The 21,524-nt window shown below is 38.9% G+C and overlaps 1 protein-coding gene across 1 annotated transcript in view; it reads right to left on the bottom strand.

Annotated features, from left to right (window-relative positions):
• The window catches only part of LOC126412299 (glycosylated lysosomal membrane protein-like), a 62,819-nt gene extending 52,081 nt beyond the window's left edge, over positions 1-10,738 (bottom strand). Inside the window, exons 1-3 of the mRNA XM_050081820.1 lie at positions 10,231-10,738; positions 9,899-10,159; positions 9,186-9,386 (exon numbers count right to left, since the gene is read on the bottom strand). Of these exons, the coding sequence (XP_049937777.1) occupies positions 9,186-9,386; positions 9,899-10,159; positions 10,231-10,329 (561 nt within the window). The 5' untranslated portion in view covers positions 10,330-10,738. The remainder of the gene's footprint in view (positions 1-9,185; positions 9,387-9,898; positions 10,160-10,230) is intronic.
• Positions 10,739-21,524: the final 10,786 nt, after the last annotated feature.

Genomic DNA, 21,524 nt, shown 5'->3' with positions numbered 1-21,524 from the left:
TTTATAATGTACAATACAATGTGGAGCCCAAGGTTCTGCCTTCCTAACAAATGCTGCAAAAATTACTTTTTTGTCCTTTGAATGTTACAGAAGGTCAAACTTTTTTAGTTACAATGATTTCTAGTGCAAAAGTATATTTTTCATATGATTCTGGTATGCAGAGCTTGACTGTTTATCACAAGTAGAATGCACTGAATCCACGCAGATATCAGATAATAATTCAAGAACTTACTGCACACAACTACCACCAAAAACTTTCTGAATTTTCCATTAAAAACTTGAGTTTCAATACACAAAGAAATTGTGCTTTTTGGGATTTATTAGAATAACTTACAGAAGGATACTTTTGAACAAAAATACTAGTTCATACAAGTACATCACAACTCATAATTACTCTCATAGTAGCTAAGTTCTTCGACAGTGTTGCTCTCCACCCCTAAAACCGAAGCACAAACAAGTGTCACCACAATCTCTATTAAGTAAGAACAAGGAAATGACATTTGTCACTGGTAAAAGGAGAACAGTAGCATCTTAACATTTGATTTACTTTTCCTGATGAGTGTACAAATACTAAGAGACGCCAAGCCTTCACACAAATATTGTAATTACCATCTTCAACAACTGCGAACTTTTGTCCTTTCTGCTACAGACAACACCATTTAAATCGTGTAACATTAAGGCATGGCAATACACAGAAAGACTACTCCAATTCTGCAATTTTCAGGGATCAACTGAAATGTGCAGTAACAGTTGTTGGCTTTGATTCTAAGTAAGTATGTGTTATGTGGCATGGTTGTCAACATATTAGAAATGGATCATGTTTGAAGAACATGTTTTGCAGTATGTTGTCGTGCTCTCTATTGCTGGATGTTAGTACTTTAAATTTGTTTTAAGTGTTCAGTGTTATTTGAGGCTATCAGCGCAATAGTGACCTAACCCAAATTTTCAGAAAAAATGAGATATTCACACAGAACATCACTTTACACCCTACCATTATGTCCCACAATCACCGAACATGTGTTCGGACATCATGGACAAAGTGGTAGCATCAGATGATGTTTATGCACCGTGTGGTGCCATACGAAACAGAGCGCAATAGTGGCCTATCCAACATAGTGTGTGTGTGTGTGTGTGTGTGTGTGTGTGTGTGTGTGTGTAAATTTCAGACCTATTTGGATCGGACACTACAACCAATGCCTCAGACGTGGAATGTGCACCTGGCCGATTCAACCAGCGTGCAAGTGGTACAGTGGACAAGTTACTTGTCATGTTAGCAGAGCCCAGTCTACCCAGTACATCAAAGGATACCACCCCCACTACGTCAACCATGGGCGTATCGGAGGGGAATCTTAGTACTGGTACCATAATTGCACTGCAATGAGGAATAAAACAAGTCTGGAATGCACACCCGTGAGCATTGAACATTCGAAAAGAAAAGCGATCGAAAGGGGAAGAATACATTAATGTGAAGGGAAATTTAGTGCCAAAGAAATGTCCCACCCTCTGAGCATGTGCGTGTCAGAAGGCATGTGGTCGACATTTTTCACCTGAACACCAGCAACATATATTTGACTTGTTCTATGCATTAGGTAGTTTCGACTGTTGGTCGGCATACATTTTTGCTATGATGAAGTTAGTCCCTACAGCCTGTGCATATTCCTTTGGTACTACAGAGTCATGATGAGTAACAACACGCCTATACTATTTCTAGAATGTAGAGGGAGTGGACACGAAGGTGTGTAAAAAGTTCTTTAAGAACATTTTGCGGATATCAGATGGTAGGATTACAAGGGTTCTTTCGCACAAAATGCAGCACCGGATGCCACCCATCGATAAGCAAGGCATATGCCCTGCTTAAAACAAAACACTATTATCAAAGATAGTTGCACTGGATAACTTCATAGAACAGTTTCCAACATATCTGAGTCATTGTGCACGAATAAATGAAACAGTGGATCAGAAGTATTTGTCACCAGACCTAAGCATGGGGCAGTTATACCATTTATATAAAGCTGAGCATGATGATCAGGTCTCTTACTACACGTTTGGTCAGATATTTAATACAAGATTCAATCTGTCATTTCATCCCCCTGTAAGTGATTCCTGCCATAAATGTGATCTCTATAACATCAAAAATGCTGCAGCCAACCCCACAGAAGAGAAGGGTAAATGGGAACATGAAAGATTTACATCAATCAAAGGCTGAGAGCCCGCGGATGGGACATGCTGCCTCAGAATATGCGACATATGTACCAAGAGAGCTACCATGTATGTATGTATGTATGTATGTATGTATGGAGTGAGGGAGAAGCATTCCAAGGACTGCAAGAAATTGGATCGTGTGTCGTGCATTACATTAAACACAAGGTCCAAACAAAGTGACTGATTATGTACTGTGATCAATGTGGCAAGCAAAATCTGAATCAAAAAATGGCCTTACTGTGTCAATTCATGGTTCTGTATGCAGACTTCACACCGGAAGTAATCGCCCATAAATTCATAGTCAGTGGGCATTCATATCTAGCACGTGACCAGGACTTCGGTATCATCGTGAAGAGCAGGAAATTTCACCCTAACATATACACACCCTCTCACTGGATGAATCATCATCACTACATGTAAACAACAACCCTTCACCACTATACTGATGACTAGGAATGATTTCATGTCCATAGTACATTTAGAAACGTATAACCGTAAAGTGTCGACACAAAATACCAGGGTGCAATGGTTCCATATTCAGTGGCTTCAGTGTAAAGCTTCCTCTCCCCATACCATGTTTTGTAAGTATTCCAATGAGCCAGATGTCCTGTTTGCCGACGTCAGTTTTGCTGAATGAGGGTCAAAAGTAACAGACTCTTGACTTACTATACCCCAATGGACACACTATTAGTGCATTGAAGAAGACCGCTTTAATGACCTTGCTGCAGTTCATACCCCAGTGTACCATGGTTATTACCATAACTTGAAAACATCTGCACAGCTGTGTGGTGACACCACCCCTGTAAATGATGATCATTAACGCCTAATGTGTACCTTGTCCAATGTTGGACTACAGCATCTAAAGCAATTGCCCTATCCCATATTTTTCACATATTACGGCCAAATGCGCCAAAACAATAATGGCGTAACCCACACAAAAAACGTTCTAAAAACACTATTATGGTCAACTCCACTTATAGCCGATTACTTGACACCATACCACAGTATGTATACCACAATCATTGCTACACGCTGCAATCACTACCTTACACATCAATTCTGCAAAACTCAAGATCTTCCAGTGGCCATTCCCACAAACCGGTGTGCTGTGGGTTAGGCTACTATAGTGGTGATAACATTTTAAGGTTTGTCTGTCAAGCATATATTAGTAAACAATGGAAAATCCAGGATGAAATAATGACATTATTCTGGCCTTGGCAGCCAGAGACTGGTCAAGTGTGTGCGTGTGTTTCTATTCGGATGAAGGTCTGTTTGGCTAAAACCTTTGGCAGTCTGTTACACCTATCTGCAACACAATATCTCCACTATGTTATTTATAGACTTCATATTGGGATTGTGTGTTTGGAGCTTCCTTAGCAATTTACTGTACTGTCAGTGGTTATGGGCTACAGATTTGTTTCTGGCTTTCGAATTGTTAGTTCAGCACACTGCTGGTGACTGGACATTTAATTTTTGTTTTGTATTTGTTCTGACAAAGCAATTCACTAATACGTCATGGTACGTGCAATGTATGACGATGCAGTAACAACGATGAAGGTCCTTCAGTAGTATTACCTGTTGGCTGAGCATCTCAGGATCAATTTCCCCATCACGCACGACTTTCCATTAGTATCTAGTTCTTTGGTACAACACTGGATACATATGACGTATTCACCTCTGATATTACTGATCATGTATCACAGGGTCTACAGATACTGTATGTTATGTGGATGTACGGAGGAGGGGGGGGGGGTGTAAATTGAACTTTCCCTATTTAACACATTATAACACAGAAACTAATTACCGCATGAGTACCAAACTGGGTAGCATTAATGTCCAGAGCATGCAGTGCATGATTTCTATGTGTCACAGCACCACCCTCCAGTTCCAACTATAGCCACTAGGTGCCGTGACCAGTCATTGTTATCCATAGTCTCTCACACCTGCAGTGCACTTTGACATGTCTTCATGAGCACGGAAAAAAGGAGCCAGGGTGTTATTGGTGCAGCTCTATTATCAGTACAACAGTAATGCTGCAGCTGCACTTCGAGAATATAGCCAGCTGGAAGGATTATGGAAGGGTCCTCTTGCTCCACCTGCTGTGTGGAATATGATAAAGTTCAAATCAACTGGAGAACTGGGCTTTGCTCCGGAAAGAGGCAGACAACCAGTTGCACCACAGATGGTTAATGAAATCGCTGTTGCTATAGTACACAATGCTATGCACAATTCCTGATTGTCAGGCAGTGCGCGTGCTGTGTCATGACAGTTGAACATTCCATGGTCCATTGTATGGAGGTGCTTCAAACCATCCTCAAATGGTACCCGTACGAGATCCATATCATATAGCAGTTGCACCACAGGACACACAGTGACATGCTGACTTCGCTCTCCACTTTCTCGCAATGATTGAAGTTGTTCAGGGCTGGCCCTGGACCATACTATAGACAGACGAACCTCAATTTTCTCTGACGGTGAGGTAGACACACGCAACTGGCAAGTGTTGAGACCTTACCTCCAGTCATTGTACATGACGTTCCTCTTTACAGTGAATGTGTCACTGTAGTGTGGCTACACAGCTGCATTCACCATTCGCCCATTCAGTTTTGAACAGGTTGGCGCTCTAGGACCAAAGATGTACAGTGTGACTGGCCAGCATTACTGTGATATGCTTCACCAGCATGTTATACTGGATCTACAGGAGACACACATTGAACTTGACAGTTTTCGTGGAAGGTGGGGTCCCACTGCACATCGCTCTTGAGTTATTTCCAAATGCTTGGCAGGCACTCCTTTGATTTCTGGTTGTGGGGCTACCTGAAGGACAGGGTTTACCAGGGGAACATTCGCATGTGCTGATCTGAAGTGCAGCATATGAAGAGAGAGCCAGCATATGTACTGATATGCTTCATTCTGCTGTGCAGGATGCAATCCTGAACTTTTGAACACTTCTGGACATTTATGGTCACCATGTTGAGCACCTTTTGTAGCAGTAATGATACCACTATCTAACTGTATCATGTACCATCGGCACACATCAAAAGCGTTTCAATTTAACTGATTAATTATTTCTCTTTCCCAGTTCCTTGACATTAATGCTACCACGTTTGGTCATCATATGGTAATTAGTTTATATGTTATAATGTGTTACATAGGGAAACTTTAATTATAACCACACGGTATATTAATAATATACTACAAGTACATGAAAATTTTTGAAAACAATGTAATTGGATAGATAAAAAACTACTCACCAAGTGACACCAGAAGTATGTTCATAAACAAAATATTACACACGCAAGGTTTTGGAGCCAGTAGCTTCTTCCGGCAGGTTTTAAACTCAAGGAAGAGGGGAGAAGGAAGAGGACTGGTGAGGTTTAGGAAAAGGTGTAGATTTTGGGAAACTCACCCAGAACCCTAGGTCAGGGGAAACTGATCCACCCGCTAAGACCCCCCACCCAGGGTTCTGGGTGACTTTTCCAAAAACTCACCAGTCCTTTTCCTTCACCCCTCTTCCTTCCCCTTCAACCTTTCTGCCAGAGAGAGCCACTGGCTTCGAAAGCTTGCATACACAATACTTTTTATATGAGTGTACTGCTGCTGCTTGTTGAGTAGTTTTCTTTTATGTATCCAATTGCATTATGATATTCCCATGAGTTAGATAGTTGTCCTTTGGTGGTATTTGTTTTATGGAGTTCATGATATATGGGTGCATTCATTCACACATGAATTTTGTTCACTCTGAATAGTTTCTTGTGTTGTGATATAGGTCATTTCCTATATTTGGTTTTTTGAGATGTCTTGGACATTCACTTTATGTGTATGACATAAGTATGCCCATCTACAGTTTGCACCTCAGCATTTTATACTTTGACAAGACACACAGATTTATTTATTTTGTCATCTGAAAGGGGTCAACAGAAACATCCGATCTCACGCGTCGGCTTTGACCCGTGACGTAAGGGTGTTGTTGTGTGTGACGTCATTACGGCGCGGAGTTTGGTTTGTGAGTGTGGCGTGTTTGTAGATGTTGCCTCGTTGACGTTACCTTAGTAGGAGTTTTAGGGCCTGTAATATATAGTTTACCTTTTTACTGTACTTTTTGTTTTAACGTCGTCTATGAGGCTTTTATCAGTTTGCCATTAGATTGTTCAATCTTTATGGTCTATATGTTTTGTCGCTACTCGTTATGTCTAATGAATCAATATTGTTTTTTTTCTTTTTTTTTATTTGTTTCTTTTTTTTATCTTTTGATTGACCTACACATTGATCTGTAGCGTAGCCCTGAATACGAGGTTAGGTTGGGAGTTTTTTTTTGGCAGGGGGGGTCAGGGGGGGGGGCGCAGCCCCCCCCCCCCCCCCTGCCTGGCCTTGAGTACCACTTGTTTATTATTATCTTTGTTTGCTATCAACGTTTGCAGATTGTTCTTGTGAAACCTTTGTGTGTGTTGTTTTTCTATGTGTTTTCGTCTTTGTGATACGTATGCAACGTTTCTATATCCACCATATTGGAATTGTCGTTTCCGCTATATTTGTGACGTCATGGGTCAAAGCCGACGGGTTAGATCGGACGCTTCCGTATTTCCTCTGAAAGCTTACCCTGCTGACACTTAGATTTTGTTGAAACTGTTCTTCTGCAACTGCTACTTTCTCACAGATGTATTGTTCACACTAAACATTATCTTGGGTTCTATATATACTGTGTATGGTATGACATTTTGTCTCCGACACATTTGTGAGCAGAAATGACCATACGCTACAACTCCAATATGGCGCCTATGGTGTCATTACGTAAACATGACCACAAACACGAAAATACATTGAAAAACCAACACACTCGTACCACAAAAAATGAAATGAAACTAACAGGACAAGTGTGGGAAACTGGAGGTTTTTGGATGGGGATAAAGTAAATATAAACAAATTTGGACACACACCACCATACCAAACCACACCAAACGACAAAAAACTGACAACACAAAACTCCCAAATTCCACTAAACACAATATCCTCTGGAACTGGACACCTCCCTTTACCTATATAGCTCAACAGCAACTCCCAATACCGGAGCACCCATAGCCACAACCACACATTCGAATCTAACACTTCCCTTGACCTATATAGTTCAACAGAAACTACCGATATCAAATCACAAAACCCAAAACTACAACCACATCCAATCATCTCTACCTCAAAAAACACAACAAACCAACAAAAATGGAACAGAACACTTCCCTTGACCTGTTATCCTTACGACACCTCCCTATCCCTGGCCCAAGACGCTAGAACTTTAGCAAGCCTCATTTCTTCACGACGCTGAACACTTCAGGACTTCACCCAAAAATCCGAAGAGCTGAAGAAATTTTATTAGAGACAGCACACTGTCCCCCATTATCGCCGACAACCAAAAACTGTTGACCTTGTCAATCATATCCATACCTACCAAAGACATAAAAAAAAGAAATCTACAAAAATTCACACACAACAAACAGAAAAAACTACAAAAATTCACACACAACAAACAGAAAAAACTACAACAACATCGCCATAACAGAACCAAAATCGTTAACTCACTGAAAAATATTCTGCTGAAAGCACAGTCACTACCGATATCACACACGTGCAATGCTACCACGCAAACGAACCCTATAATCCACGTAACACGCTACCCACAAACATCACCAGAGAGCACCACCGACCACACCAAAACGACACCTACAAACACACCACTCTCACAAACCAAATTCCACACGATCATGGCGTCACACACCGCAACAGCCTTACGTCACGGGTCAAAGCCGACGGGTGGGATCTGACGCTTCAGCCAACCCACTGAACAACCAGCCGCAGCACTGGTATCTGGCGCTTCAGTTATTCCCTCTTCAATATATAAACTACATGAATTACTGTGTTTTTCTATTTTACTTTTCTATTTAATTGAATCAAAGTTAAGTATAGCACAAAATGTGTGTCTTATGCTTACACTGTGGTCCATTAGTACTGATGAAAATTACCGCTAAAAGTTAAAATAATGCAATGCGACACCTGTAAATAGCAAAAATTCTAGCACTAATCCAGCAGCCCCCCCCCCTATATATTTATGTCACATATTTTAAGAAATACACAAAACAAGAAAATCACTAAATGCTGTTACAGTAGGCCCTGCTACAAGGGACAATCCACAACCATAGCACAAATAAAATGTAAAAGCTGCAAAGCGAACTCTTACATTTCCTGAAGTTTATGTATAGTCTGTACTTAATAAGCATGAAAATACTTGAAGACTAGTCCTTAACCCAATATAAATTTTCTGAGTTTACCTTGCAGTTTTAGCTTTTGTAACAAAAATGGATAAAATCTGTCATTCATGACATCAGGCTACACCACAGATCAATATGTCACCATATCTTTGAATTCACATTCACTGTCTTCACTACAAGCGTTTCGGATTATCCAATACTGTCCAACAGCTGGGTCAGCTGAATCTACAGATCAGCTTTGTCCCGGGGTTTAATGACGCTCCAGTGAGTGACTTCATACATGTGCAGAAAGGAAACAAAACAATGTCTTTTCATTTATATTACTTTTTGGGTTGCAGTTTCTTGCAATAGTATGATCTGTAGCAAAGCCCAAGGTATAGATTATGCTGACAGGTGACAAAATTTTTGGGTTAGAATCAACAAGTATAAACATGAATCTCAGCTGCACTGATATAATGATCTGTAGCATAGCCTATGATCTATATCAGTAGGAAAATTGACAGTTTGGTTGCAAGTTTTTGATGCTGCAATTAAAGCTTCAGGTAATCCCAATGACCCATAGCATTCAGTGTTTTGCTTACTATTCTGGTTAAATGCCTACAAAAAAACATGTTGCATAACAACAATAGGATTTACCATTTACAATTTAATTTAATTTTGAAAGCCTAAATTTTACAGAAAGCATTTAATAATGCTGCCACTGGTTACTACAAATAAACATACCTCTACTCTCAATGTTCCATTTTTTGTGACTACTGAATCATTATAACCATTGGCTTCTGCAGTTAAAACCATAGATTTTTCTTCTTCTCTAAACTGGGTTCTGTTCCAATTGAAGAACTGTGTGTCCAATTCCTTTATGTATGAACTGTTCATATCAGCACGGAACATACCAGTGTCATTGATATCGTTGAATTCCCACACCTATATTTTAAAAAAATTCCAAGAAATTTTATGTCCATAAATCTCATACAAATGAAAAACCTATGTAATAATGCTTCAAAAATATCTTTCTTGTTATTGCTTCTATATGGTATAACATTACATTTGAATGCAAGTGGTTAGCTCCATTGAAGAAGAACAGATGATATGTTTATGATAGTTAAAAAGAAACTTTTCATTCATAAATTCAACCCATTATTTTACTCTCTGAAGTAGAAAGCTATCATTGTGGTGCAACAATTGCATCGTAAGAAGAATTAGTTACTTCCTTCTGCTATTCTTTATTCATCATGCACTGAAACAATTTTCAATTGCAGATTGAATTTTTTATTTCCCTGATGCACAAAAACTGGGCCTCAGCAAACCCTGCTCCCGCATTTTCCCAAATATACTAAACTAGTCTAATAAGTAAAGTTCAGGCAACATTTCAAATAGAGAGCTTGGCGGTACATTGTCTTAATGCGAACAGGACAAGATAAATACATTTTTCAAACCTTGTCGATGATGATTCCAAAACTATACAACGGATCCGTGGAAAACGTTATAGATCCATCTTCGCCATCAATGAAACCCCTCCAGTCAATCGTGAGATTTGAATCCTTGTCTGTAAGGGCCAGTAAAACAGAAGGCTTCGCAGTAAGATCCCACACATAGTGTAATGTATCATTTGGACCTTCTGCTTTAACATACACAACAGAATAATGCGAAGTATTGCATTGTGCCAATGTGCAATGTGGATTCAATTCTGAAGAAATCTGAAAGAAAAGGCATTGAAATGAGATAGCGATAACGAAGTAACTGAATACTCTTCAGTTATAAGACATACCCTTCTTTCCAGTCCGTCTCCCAACGGCAGGCATGGTGCAGCTGTTAGTAAAACAACAGTAAGCAACTTCAAAACAAAATGTAAACTGTGAACAGCCATCTTCACGAACGCTTTCTTGTTTGACTGGAAGTTGTGGCCGCCGATGACGCACCTTCACATGATTCCCATACTCCACCAAATAGTAGCTGACGTCACATTCATGCTAGGCCAAACTACGGCCTACTAATCAATGACTTCTCCCCTAAAGAACCTTGGCCTTCACGCACACGTATGAATAAATAAAGTCTCGCACTGTCTCTCGTCTCCGCTGTCACCGAGCTCAAAGATGCTCCGAAGACGCAGCCGCACAATAAATCTGGAAAGCGCATTCAGTATGTCTATTTCTCTGAATTCAAACTTAGTTAAGTCTGCGAAGTACTAAGTTCAAAATAATACCTGCCTTCTATATCTTTACAAATACATTTAATACTGGCAAATCCATCCAATCACTACGAGTGGTGGTACCACTGAATAAACAAAAGTATTCATCACAGATTTCATATGTTCTTATCGAGGTTGGTTAATTAGTTAGTTATGTGTTCTATCGATCATTTTGCACGATAGATGGTTATGATATGCAATGAGTCGCACATTCACAACGCAAATTAATTTTACATATGGTTACATTGTGAACATTTCTCAGTTTTTTTACTACATTAAAGATCTTCATACGCTGCAAGAAGTAATAATCATAACTATTTTGTAGCTGGCTTCGGTAACATAAAAAAGTACCTAACGTAACCCCGATCAACGAAAATGAGAGATTTTTATATCACTGGCTGAATACAGATAATGGTTCCTTTCGTAAAGCAGTTAGGAAAAGGCTAAAAGCATCCTTTTTCTTCTCAAGAATGAACAATGTTAATCACTGGAAAGGAATAGAATCGACAAGAACGCGTATTCCATACAAACGATATAAACGGAAGAGACCTTCAGGGTTCATTATCCTGACGAAATCCGTGGAACAGTATATGTGAATAAATGCTACACTTCCGACCAGATGAAACGGCACTGCTTCGTGAAAGTAGGTGTCGGGTTTCGAGTATTTGCGAACGGGAGATAGTGCCTGATGACAGTATTCAATATATTTCATCCAAATATCGTTCTCATTTGGTCGTATGGTATGGACATGTGTCACTCGCATGCAGTCCTACATTGGCCGTAACATCAGTACTCCAGAGATACAGTGAAGCAGGATTCAGTTTTTTGTTTTTTTAGTTATTTACATCTTTAGCATAAGCTCATGACTTTTGCGAACGTCATACATAGACTAAGTAATAAAGTAATACAAATTACATATATAGTAATGGTACATGTATTCACATTAATATAAGTAATATGATATACTGTATATTGCAACAGGGGTCCTGTAGCTTAGAATTCACTAAAAGCAGTTATTAGGAAGCTTTTAATTCTCTGTGGAACAACTTTCCTTCACAAGTTTTCAAAGTATGTGGTAGCTTGTTAAATAATATCGGCCCGTTAATGTAAGGGCTATTGTCAGTTATTTTTAATTTTGTCCTCTGTCTTACTTCTAGTGTAATAACTATGCAAATCACAACACTTGTTTAATTTATTTCTACTATTCACAAAAAATACAATAAACTTTTAGCAGCAGTGTAAAAGAGTTAGGTTCTGTCACTCTGCCATGCCGTTATAAAAAAGCTGCACTGCGCTCCAAACTGGCCGCTAGATATGCTGTCGGCTGATGGGAGAACGGCAATTATTCACCGCTTTAGCCGCAATGGAAATTAATTAGGTCCTGCGACTCTGCCATGCCGTTAGTAAAACAGCTACACTGCGCACCAAAATGTCCCCTAGATGTGCTTTCTGCTTACAGGAGAACGGCAACTATGCACGCTGCCATGCCTGCAAAAGAAATTCTGCATACACCAGAATACGTTAAACTAAACGATGGAACTTCATTTTTGCGTGCGGTGCTAAAATACAAAGCTCACGATTCTAGTAATGTGCAATAGACTGGTCGAGGTCAGTGAGCTCTTGGTTGCTAGCGTTACTAAACACATATGAAAAGAACACACATTAGAGAGAGAGAGAGAGAGAGTGAGAGAGAGAGAGAGATAAAAACATACTATAATTAACAAAAACAAAGAATAAATGATCCGAGCTTCATGCGAATAAACCCAGTGCCTCTGGCGGCGTGCACAGAACTTCTGACGAACAGGCGAGAATTTGACACTCGCGGACTAACACACACAAAAACACACACACACACACACATGGTAGGCAGCTGCGGGTCGCTACAAGCTTATACAAATATGACGAATATATTGTCAGATATTTATGTTGGATGAATGTTCCATGACAGTACTCTCTGGATCTCAGTCCATGCATTAACCTCACTTCCCTTTTCTATAATAACAAAAATTATTCTGGTGTAGGTGTGCTGCACAGCCCCACAGTTCAATACCATAATTAAGAAATGCCTAAATTTTTCCACAATATGCAACTTTCAACGTTTGACTTGAAATTATTTTTGCCAACTGGCTTATCAGGTACAAGGTACACCTATTTTCGGCCATACAGAATTAATTTTGTCTACCCAACTAAGATTTTTGTCCAGAGGAACACCAATAAATTTAATGGTATGTGTTTACACTGATGTAATACCACACACATTAGTTACTTCAGCCTCAAGAGAGCTGGTTGTTTTAAATGTTAGTAGCTGGGATTAACTTATGTAAGTATTTAGGCCTTGGTGTAAAAAATACAGCTTACTTCTGTTTGTGACTGGACCCTTACGACTTCATATAAATTCAATTTGTGCTTCTAAGACTAATTGGTGTTATACTTGCTTGTTTGCTATGTTAACATCGTTTAAATGCACTAAGCATGGTCAAAAGGTGTACATTGAATTACGAAAGCAATTGTTTCCTGTCATCGGCCACTTCATGCAAAATCTAATGCTTTAGCTGCCAACTCTGTAGCTGTGGTGTGTGGCCTTGGCTGTAACATAGATCTTAGTTTTTAGCCTGCGCAAAAGTTGTCAACGTACACAAAAGATTCGCCTTATCAGTGGAGTATTCCCATTGTATTTATTTGTGCAAATAACGATGTTATTATCACCTTTCCTTATGAACTGAACCATGTGCATACTAGATGGATTGTTGTTGAACAGTTAAAGCGATTGCCCAGTATTTCTGAAATAACTGAAAGATGCAGGAGCTCTATTGTAAAACTCGCATGTTATTACAAAAACACGGTTTGGTCTTAACACTGCCTCCCATCAGCATCATTGTGATACTACTGTTTTGATATTTTGAGTACACCTATCCATTGATCACCTTATATTGCATGCACAGAAAAGGCAATGATTGTGTCTTACCTTATTAAGTCTGTAAAAGAAATATTGTGTCTAGATTCTTACAGTCACGAAGCTCTGAAGGAGCTAATTTAATTTTAATTAATATTGAAAGTTACTGAGAATTTAGAAGCAAATCGATGAAAATAGCCTTATACTCAACATTCTAAGATGGAAGTAAGCCATTGGATTTGAATATCATGTTCTGGCAACTATCTTTAAATAGTTTTATGTAATGAAGTATTAAAAATTATGAACTGGATTGTGAACTTTCTGCTAGCAAAATTTATGTCTGCAAATGGACATGTAAAGGTAACCAATGCATATAGCTTAAATTGATCCAGTTTGTCATCATATGTTAAAGTGAAATAACAAGTAATTGAACATTGTAGGTTACTAGTAACAGTGATCAGACTGTTATTTCACTATTCCAGCACTGTTCTGCACAGATCCTTCGTCATTTTATACAAATAATGCCATATATAAAAACTAAAGTCTTTAGAATTGTAATAACATTTTCAAAATTTAGTATTTCACAATACAATGCTAACAATGTAGATCATTCAAACTGGATAAATTCATACACTATACATTATTTGCTGTCACTTTTCCATTTGTTCACATAAATTTTGCTGAATGAAAGTCTACAATTCAGTTAATAACGGTAAGTGTAAATTTTTCTCATTGAAAGTTGACAATCCAGTGAATAATTTTCAATAACTCATTACACAAAACAGTTTAAAAATGGTTGTCAGAAGATAGTGTTAGAATCAATAAGGATTGGTTTTACCTTAGAGTTTTGAATATAAAACTCAGTTAATAAATTTGCTTCAAATTCACAATAAATTTCAGGAATAATTAAAATTAAATTATGTCCTTCAGAGCTTGGCAACCATAAGACTCTAGACATAGCATTTATTTCAGAGGATTAATAAAATAAGACACAATTATCTCCTTTTATGCATCAGAAATATTAACTGATCAGTGGATGGCTATGCTCACAGTATGAAAACAATGGTATCAGAATGATACTGATGTTAGGCAGTTTTATGATCATGTAAATGCCGTGTGGCTAGGGCCTCCCATCGGTAGACCATTCGCCTGGTGCAAGTCTTTCGAGTTGACGCCACTTTGGCGACTTGCGTGTCAATGGGAATGAAATGATGATATTACGGACAACACAGCACCCAGTCCCTGAGCGGAGAAAATCTCCGACACAGCCAGGAATCGAACCTGGCCCATTAGGTATGACATTCTGCCTCACTGACCTACCTCAGCTACCAGGGTGTTTTATGATTAAAACACAGTCTTGTTGTAATAGTGCGTGAATTTTACGATTAAGTCCTTGCATCCATCAGTTACTTAAGAACTGAAAGTCGATAACCTCAATTTTTCAACAAAAATCCACCTATCATCTTTTTTTAAGCTTACTAATTCATATCTAAAAATTCATCTATTGAGAAGAATGAGTTGCTGATTTTTACACATTATGCGAACTGTTTATTTCAATCTTTTCTACTCTTCTAGATAAATAATCATTCGTGCCCTTATCTAAAAGAATTCCATGATCTACACAATGAAAAACCTTTGAGAGATCACAGAAACCCCCAACTCGCAGTGTTCAGTTATTCATTCAAAACATTTCATATTTGATCAGTGAAAGCATATATAGCATTTTCTGTTGAAAAGCCTTTCTGAAAATCAAGTAACTTAAGTAACTTACTTGCACAAATATATGTGGCTATTCTTGAATACAATACTTTTTCAAGAATTTTGGACAAAGCTGCCAGAAGTAAGACATTTCCCCCTTTGTATGCAATGGTTTAACAATAGCATATTTCAGTCTATGCAGAGAACTGTTACATATATGGCTGAGAATCCTAGTTATTCTTTGGTAACAAGCTTTTAGCACTTCGTTGGAGATGCCATAAATTTCATGCAATCTTTTACTTTTGACTGAGTTTTTTATATTCCCAACTTCAGAAGGAGAGGTGGGTAGAACATCAGTTTTATCAAATTGCATAGGTATTGCCTCTTCCATGCAAAGCTTTACATTTCTAATGAATATCTGGATCCTGTTGTCCCCATAACATTTAAAATGATTATTAAAATATTTTCAACCTCTGACTTTTTGTTAATAAACTTTTCTTTCAGTTTAATTGTAATACAGTCTTTCTGTGGTCTTGGTTGCCCTGTTTACATTTCAACAATTGTTTTAATTTTATTATCAGAGTTGCTAATCTCAGATGTAATACACATGCTCCTGCCTGTACCTTTCTTAATAACTTTTCTTAAGATAATACGGTAGCTTTTATAATATTTGACTGTTTCTGGGTCATTACTCTTTCTTGCTATTAGATACACTTCCATTTTACCTTTACAAGATATTTTTATCGTTTTAGTTAGCCATGGTTTTCACATTGTTACTTGCAATTATACTTCACTGTTTTGTTAGGGAAAGTGTTTTCAAAAATAAGCTATATTTTAAGTTAGTATCAGGTTCCCAGTACTCTTCATCCCAGTCTAATTGCTACAAGTTCTGTCTGCTAAAAGCCTTGCATAGCATTTGCGATGGTTAAATCGTCAAATTATCAGTTGAAAGCACCATCTTGGAGAATTATTTTGCAGTATTGTATGGAGCTATGACATTACTGTAACTTGCTGGGCGTCATGATCAGAAAGACCATTCTTTACAGAATAAATGTTTATTTGATTAATTTTATCTTGCTCTATCAGTGTGCTACAGTCTTGCACTACCTGAGTAGGAAAATCAGTAAGTGATGTCAAATTGAAAGAACTGAGTAATACTTCAAGATCATTCTTCCTATCAGATTCTTTTAGGAAATCTACAATGGATTCGCTGCAAATAATAATTTGCTTCGCTCTGCCTGACAGATAGCACAACAAGGACTCCAAGTTTTTCAGAAATATTTGAAAATTTCCCAATGGTGATATATACATAGTTACAACTATAAAATTACCATTATTTAGTTTAAGCTTGCATGCACATGCTTCTATATTTGCTCTATACAAAATTTTTTTAGTTTCTAAATTTTTCGCACTGTGATAACTTTCAGCATATATGACAACTCCTCCTTTTTCCGTATTGTCTCTACTTATATATGCTGAAAGCTTATATCTGCATACATTTAACTTTTCCAAATCTGTGACTATATGATAGACAGGCACAGTACATCTATTGCATTCTCTGTTTCTAAATCTTCCAAGCAAACAAGATGTTCATCTACTTTGTAATATACTAGCATTACATTACACTATACTTTTACAAGAATCTTGTGATATATTAATATCTTTAGTACTTGCCTGTTGGAGCTTCTCATTATGTTTGAATCTTTTCGGTATTGTATTGCTGGAAATGATCTTAGCCTAAAAATGTGGTACTCCCAGAGGTTCAGTGCCTCCCATACCTTAAGGATTTTGCTATCAACCCAGCCAATTCATCCTTTCCTTTCCTACTGAGGTGTGGGCCATGCCTTGTGAAATTCCACTTACCAATAGCATCAACAGGAACCAAACCCAGGTCTGACCCAGCAGCAATCCAAAGCAGCTGATTCAACTCCATATTGATCCTCCTTACAGAGCTGTTCAGTGGGAGCTGATAATACCACATGAAAGCAGGCACCAAACCAACATTTGTATAGTTCATTGTAGAAGCTATTTTTACCAGGTCACTTTCAAAATTGCAGCGCTGATCCCTATCAGTAGTGTTTCCTGCTCCACCCACCATCACAACATAATCCTCCTTTGTGAAGCCCTTGCACAAGGATGCTACATCCTCTAGCACTTGGATAAGACATGCACTGGGCTTCAAAACGTTTGTGACCTGGTACATGTCACCTAATTTTTCTTGCAAAATCTGGCTCATACCTCTCCCATGGCTACTAACTAGCAACAGAACTTTCCTCCAACACCTTTTTTTGAAACAGTTGATTTCCTAATGAAAGTTTGTTGGTATTCGCTACACCTACATCTACTTGAGCCTCTTCCTTACTTAACTGAGGTAGCAAGGCAAATCTGTTTTTTGTGCCAATGATGAAACTATCAGATATTGTTCTCTTTCTGTGGCACGTGTTCCTTTCTACCACTTCCCACTTGCCTTCACTCTTCTCCTCTCTTAACCTCATCAGATCCTCCCTAGCACTCTCCAGTTCAACCTTAAGAGCTCTAATCTTCCCTCCCCATTCAGTTATTTTTTTGTCCCTTGAACATACTCTGCAATACTGTATAAGAGTCTCATTTACTTCCCCAGTTCCCATACCACTAGATTTCGCCCCAATGAAACCACCTGTTATGACAGCTGCATAGAACCTCAGAACTAAATTTCCTCCAGCAGATCAAACACTTTGCACTCATGGTTGTTCTCAAATATATTTATGAAATTTACCTAAAAAATAACAATAATGTTCTGTTATCTCCAGACCTCAGGAGACAATAAAGTTATGTAGGACTTTAATATATGTTTGGACTATTAACATAGAAACGTAATGCACTTAAACTTAAGTTAAATCGCTAAACTTGTACATTCGAAAAATTAGGCCTAAAATTGCATAAATGCGATATGGACCTTTTGTGTTTTAAAAATAAATAAAAGATATAACTTTAAATCTTTAATTCCCAAAGTAGACAAGGCTCTACTTTACGTATATGGACCAAAAACAATTTAAATTCTGCACTTAATACTTACTCAAACATCTCAAGTATGTGGAAATCGGCATCTGGAAATGGCGAAAACCAGCACTTACAAAATGTGTTGTCTCCTCGAAAAATAGGTTTGGAAAAGTGAAATCTTCAATAGATAAGTTAGAGTGGGCACTATTTAACCATTTTATGGCATAATATTAACTTAATTAACATCTGTTACAAAATTAACCGCTTATCTGTAAGAGTTCATTATACTAGCATCTGACCATACTTAGTGCTGTCATAGGATGACTGGAGTGGGTGATATGGTCAGGGATGTAGGGCATGGCTGGGTAGAAGAAGGTGGTTGTTTTTAGCAATCTTCCTCTTTATTGTTGGTTATTCCAATACATTTTCTGGTAGCTCAGCCCCACCGCTCGTGTCGTGGTGGACACGTGCTGATGTGTGCAGTCCGGGGAACACAACGCCATGCTCGGTCAGTGGCTGTGCAGGCGGTAGGAGGTTAGCAGCACAAGGCCCGGCCTAGCTCGCCTCCTGCAGATGCTGCAGCTCGTGACGACGCCGGGAGTCGCCGGTGCAGTAGCAGGCAACGCCCTCTGCCGGCCGGTCCTCGGGGACATCACTGATGTCGACGACGTAACAGCGACCAAACGCCCAATCGGTCGAACCGATGCTGACGCCCACCTCTGATGCCCTTAAATAGTGCAGACCACTGCTGAATCCGCCAGTTACGCGGTGTCGTGTTTATTAGAACTTTCTCGATGAGTTGGCTAACGCAACTGCGCCACACGCGGCCCGCGCCTGCGTAATTCTGCTAATGCTGCATTCTGGCTGTTAATGTCTGCTGCACACGCACACACATACCGACGCGCGTTGCAAAACTGTGTCACCTGCATAACGCGCCGGCCGGCCTTCGTCTGCTGTCTGATGTGAGGCTGGCGCATCGCGCACTGATACACACTAAATCACAGTTTTGCACCATATTTCCTAAAAATAACCCCTGTCCTCTACAGTGCATTTAAACGATGTTAGCATATCTATCAAACAATTATAAGATAAACTGGTCAAAAAATATTAGTTGTATAATATCTTTCATATAAGCAACTTGAAGTGATGGCATACAGGATGTTTCCACTAAAAAGCACAAACTGAATTTCCATAAAATCGTAACACATGCCTTTCTCATGACAGGACTTAGCAAAATCTCTGCTGCATAAACAGTGATGTAACAAATAAAATTCCAGCCATACATAGCTTCCCATGACAGGACTTGCCTAAATTTTAATTGCATAAACTGATATATGTTTAGAAAAAGTCCAGTCACGTACCTTGAAATAACAAAAAATTTCGTTGCAAATCGGCTTCACAGAAAGGCGTATGTTTACATGACTTGCGTTTGTGTTGGATTTTGGTTAAGTCTAAGGATGTGAACTTCTATAAAAATCACAGAAAATTTCTCCAAAACGTTGCAAAAAAGTTTATTTGAATGCATTTACATAACAGCAAGGAAGGAAAGAGTGCCAAAATCAGAACTGAAACTGTGATAAAGAAGTAGTAACAGAATTCAAAATGGAGTTGAATGGTTACACAGCAGATGGGAACAATGTAGATGCACACATGGATGGTTCACCTGATTAACAACAGACGACACCTGTAATTAAATACATAGGAGTGAGTGGGGTAGATGACTAAAACAGAAAAAAGTCAGAAGCAGTCACTCTACCTACAGTGGACGTGAAAACGGAATGTGAAACTCATGAACCAGAGTATGGGGTAGCAGATCAGAGTGTAGCAGAGGTGCAAGAACCTTTGAGACCAAAATAATGCAAATTTTATCGAACATGTGTGACCACATGAGCAACATGACTGGAAATATGAATATCTTCTAATCTACACATTCATTTCACAAGTCATTTAAAATAAAACAGTATGAAAATGGAGCAGAATTTTAGTAATAATATGAATAAACTGAAAGCTTATTTTACTAGTCAGATGAATGAATTAAAAATTACATTAAAAATTGGAAGGCATATTGGAACCAAATTTAGCTGTCTTGACTCAACAAAGTGGTAGAACAACAGAGCTTGGCAAATTCATGAGTTCTATGAAAACGGAGATATAAGTTATTCAAATGCACAATACTGATATCAGCATTAGATCTGATTCTGAAATACAGTCAATCAAAGAGAGTGTTGAACCAACTGCAGATGGAAAATGCAGACAGTTCCCAGTATTAAAAAGTGAAATATCTGCAGAAACAAATACACAGATTTCACCATTAAGAAACACAGTTTTGAGTGTTTAAAATTCTTATGTGTTGCGAAACACATTATGTAAGGCTACCACAGAAATTCGCCATGAAATGGATTTGTTGCAACAGTATTAACAGAACAAGGCGAGCAGTGTTCCACTAGTAGTATAGAAATATGAACTACTTAGCGAGGTGTAGGTCAGTTACAGGAAAGTTTAGGGGCAGCATACCAGGCCACCAGTATCTTCAAACCAAATGCGGGGCTAAGTCATGTGACAGAGGACCTAGGGTCTTTATGTAAGGGCATTACAAAAGAGGACCATGTACTGATAGTGGGTGGGGCGCTAAACAGTTTGGACAGGGATGGGGCGTATGACCGTTTGTGGCCTGGACAAGATAGCTTCCCTGAGTCATGGCACCAACATACTCATTGTTGAGCTGTTCCGGCGTCATGATCGACCACACCTTGCCTGAGCTGTGAGGCGAATCAATGTGGGGTTACAGATGGCTTTGAGGACAGCCAACTTTGCTCATGTTTCTCTGGCGCCTGTTCAGACTATCAACAGATGGGGTTTCACTAGGCATGGCCTACACGTAAACAGGACTGGGAAGGGAAGATTGGTACAGCTGATCCATGAATGTATAGGGGGTGGATCTCAGGCCACACATGGTCAAATACCTGTTGTCATAGATAGGAAAAGTAGATCTTTTTTAGGATAAGTCCAGACAACTGGTTCCCCTGCCTAAAGAGTATTTCCAGCAGTTTAAAAATACTGAAACAAAAGTTTGGAACGTAGGAGGCGAGGTACTGGCAGAAGTAGAGCTGTGAGGACGGGGCATGAGTCGTGGTGGGTAGCTCAGTTGGTAGAGCACTTGCCCGCGAAAGGCAAAGGTCCCGAGTTCGAGTCTCAGTCCAGCACACAGTTTTGATCTGCCAGGATGTTTCATATCAGCGTACACTCCACTGCAGAGCGAAATTCTCATTCTGCACAGTAGTTTGTATTACTGAGCACTGGTGTA

This window comes from Schistocerca serialis, chromosome 7 (genome assembly GCF_023864345.2).
Source record: "Schistocerca serialis cubense isolate TAMUIC-IGC-003099 chromosome 7, iqSchSeri2.2, whole genome shotgun sequence".
NCBI lineage: Eukaryota > Metazoa > Arthropoda > Insecta > Orthoptera > Acrididae > Schistocerca > Schistocerca serialis.
This window is presented reverse-complemented; position numbering and strand designations above follow the sequence as displayed.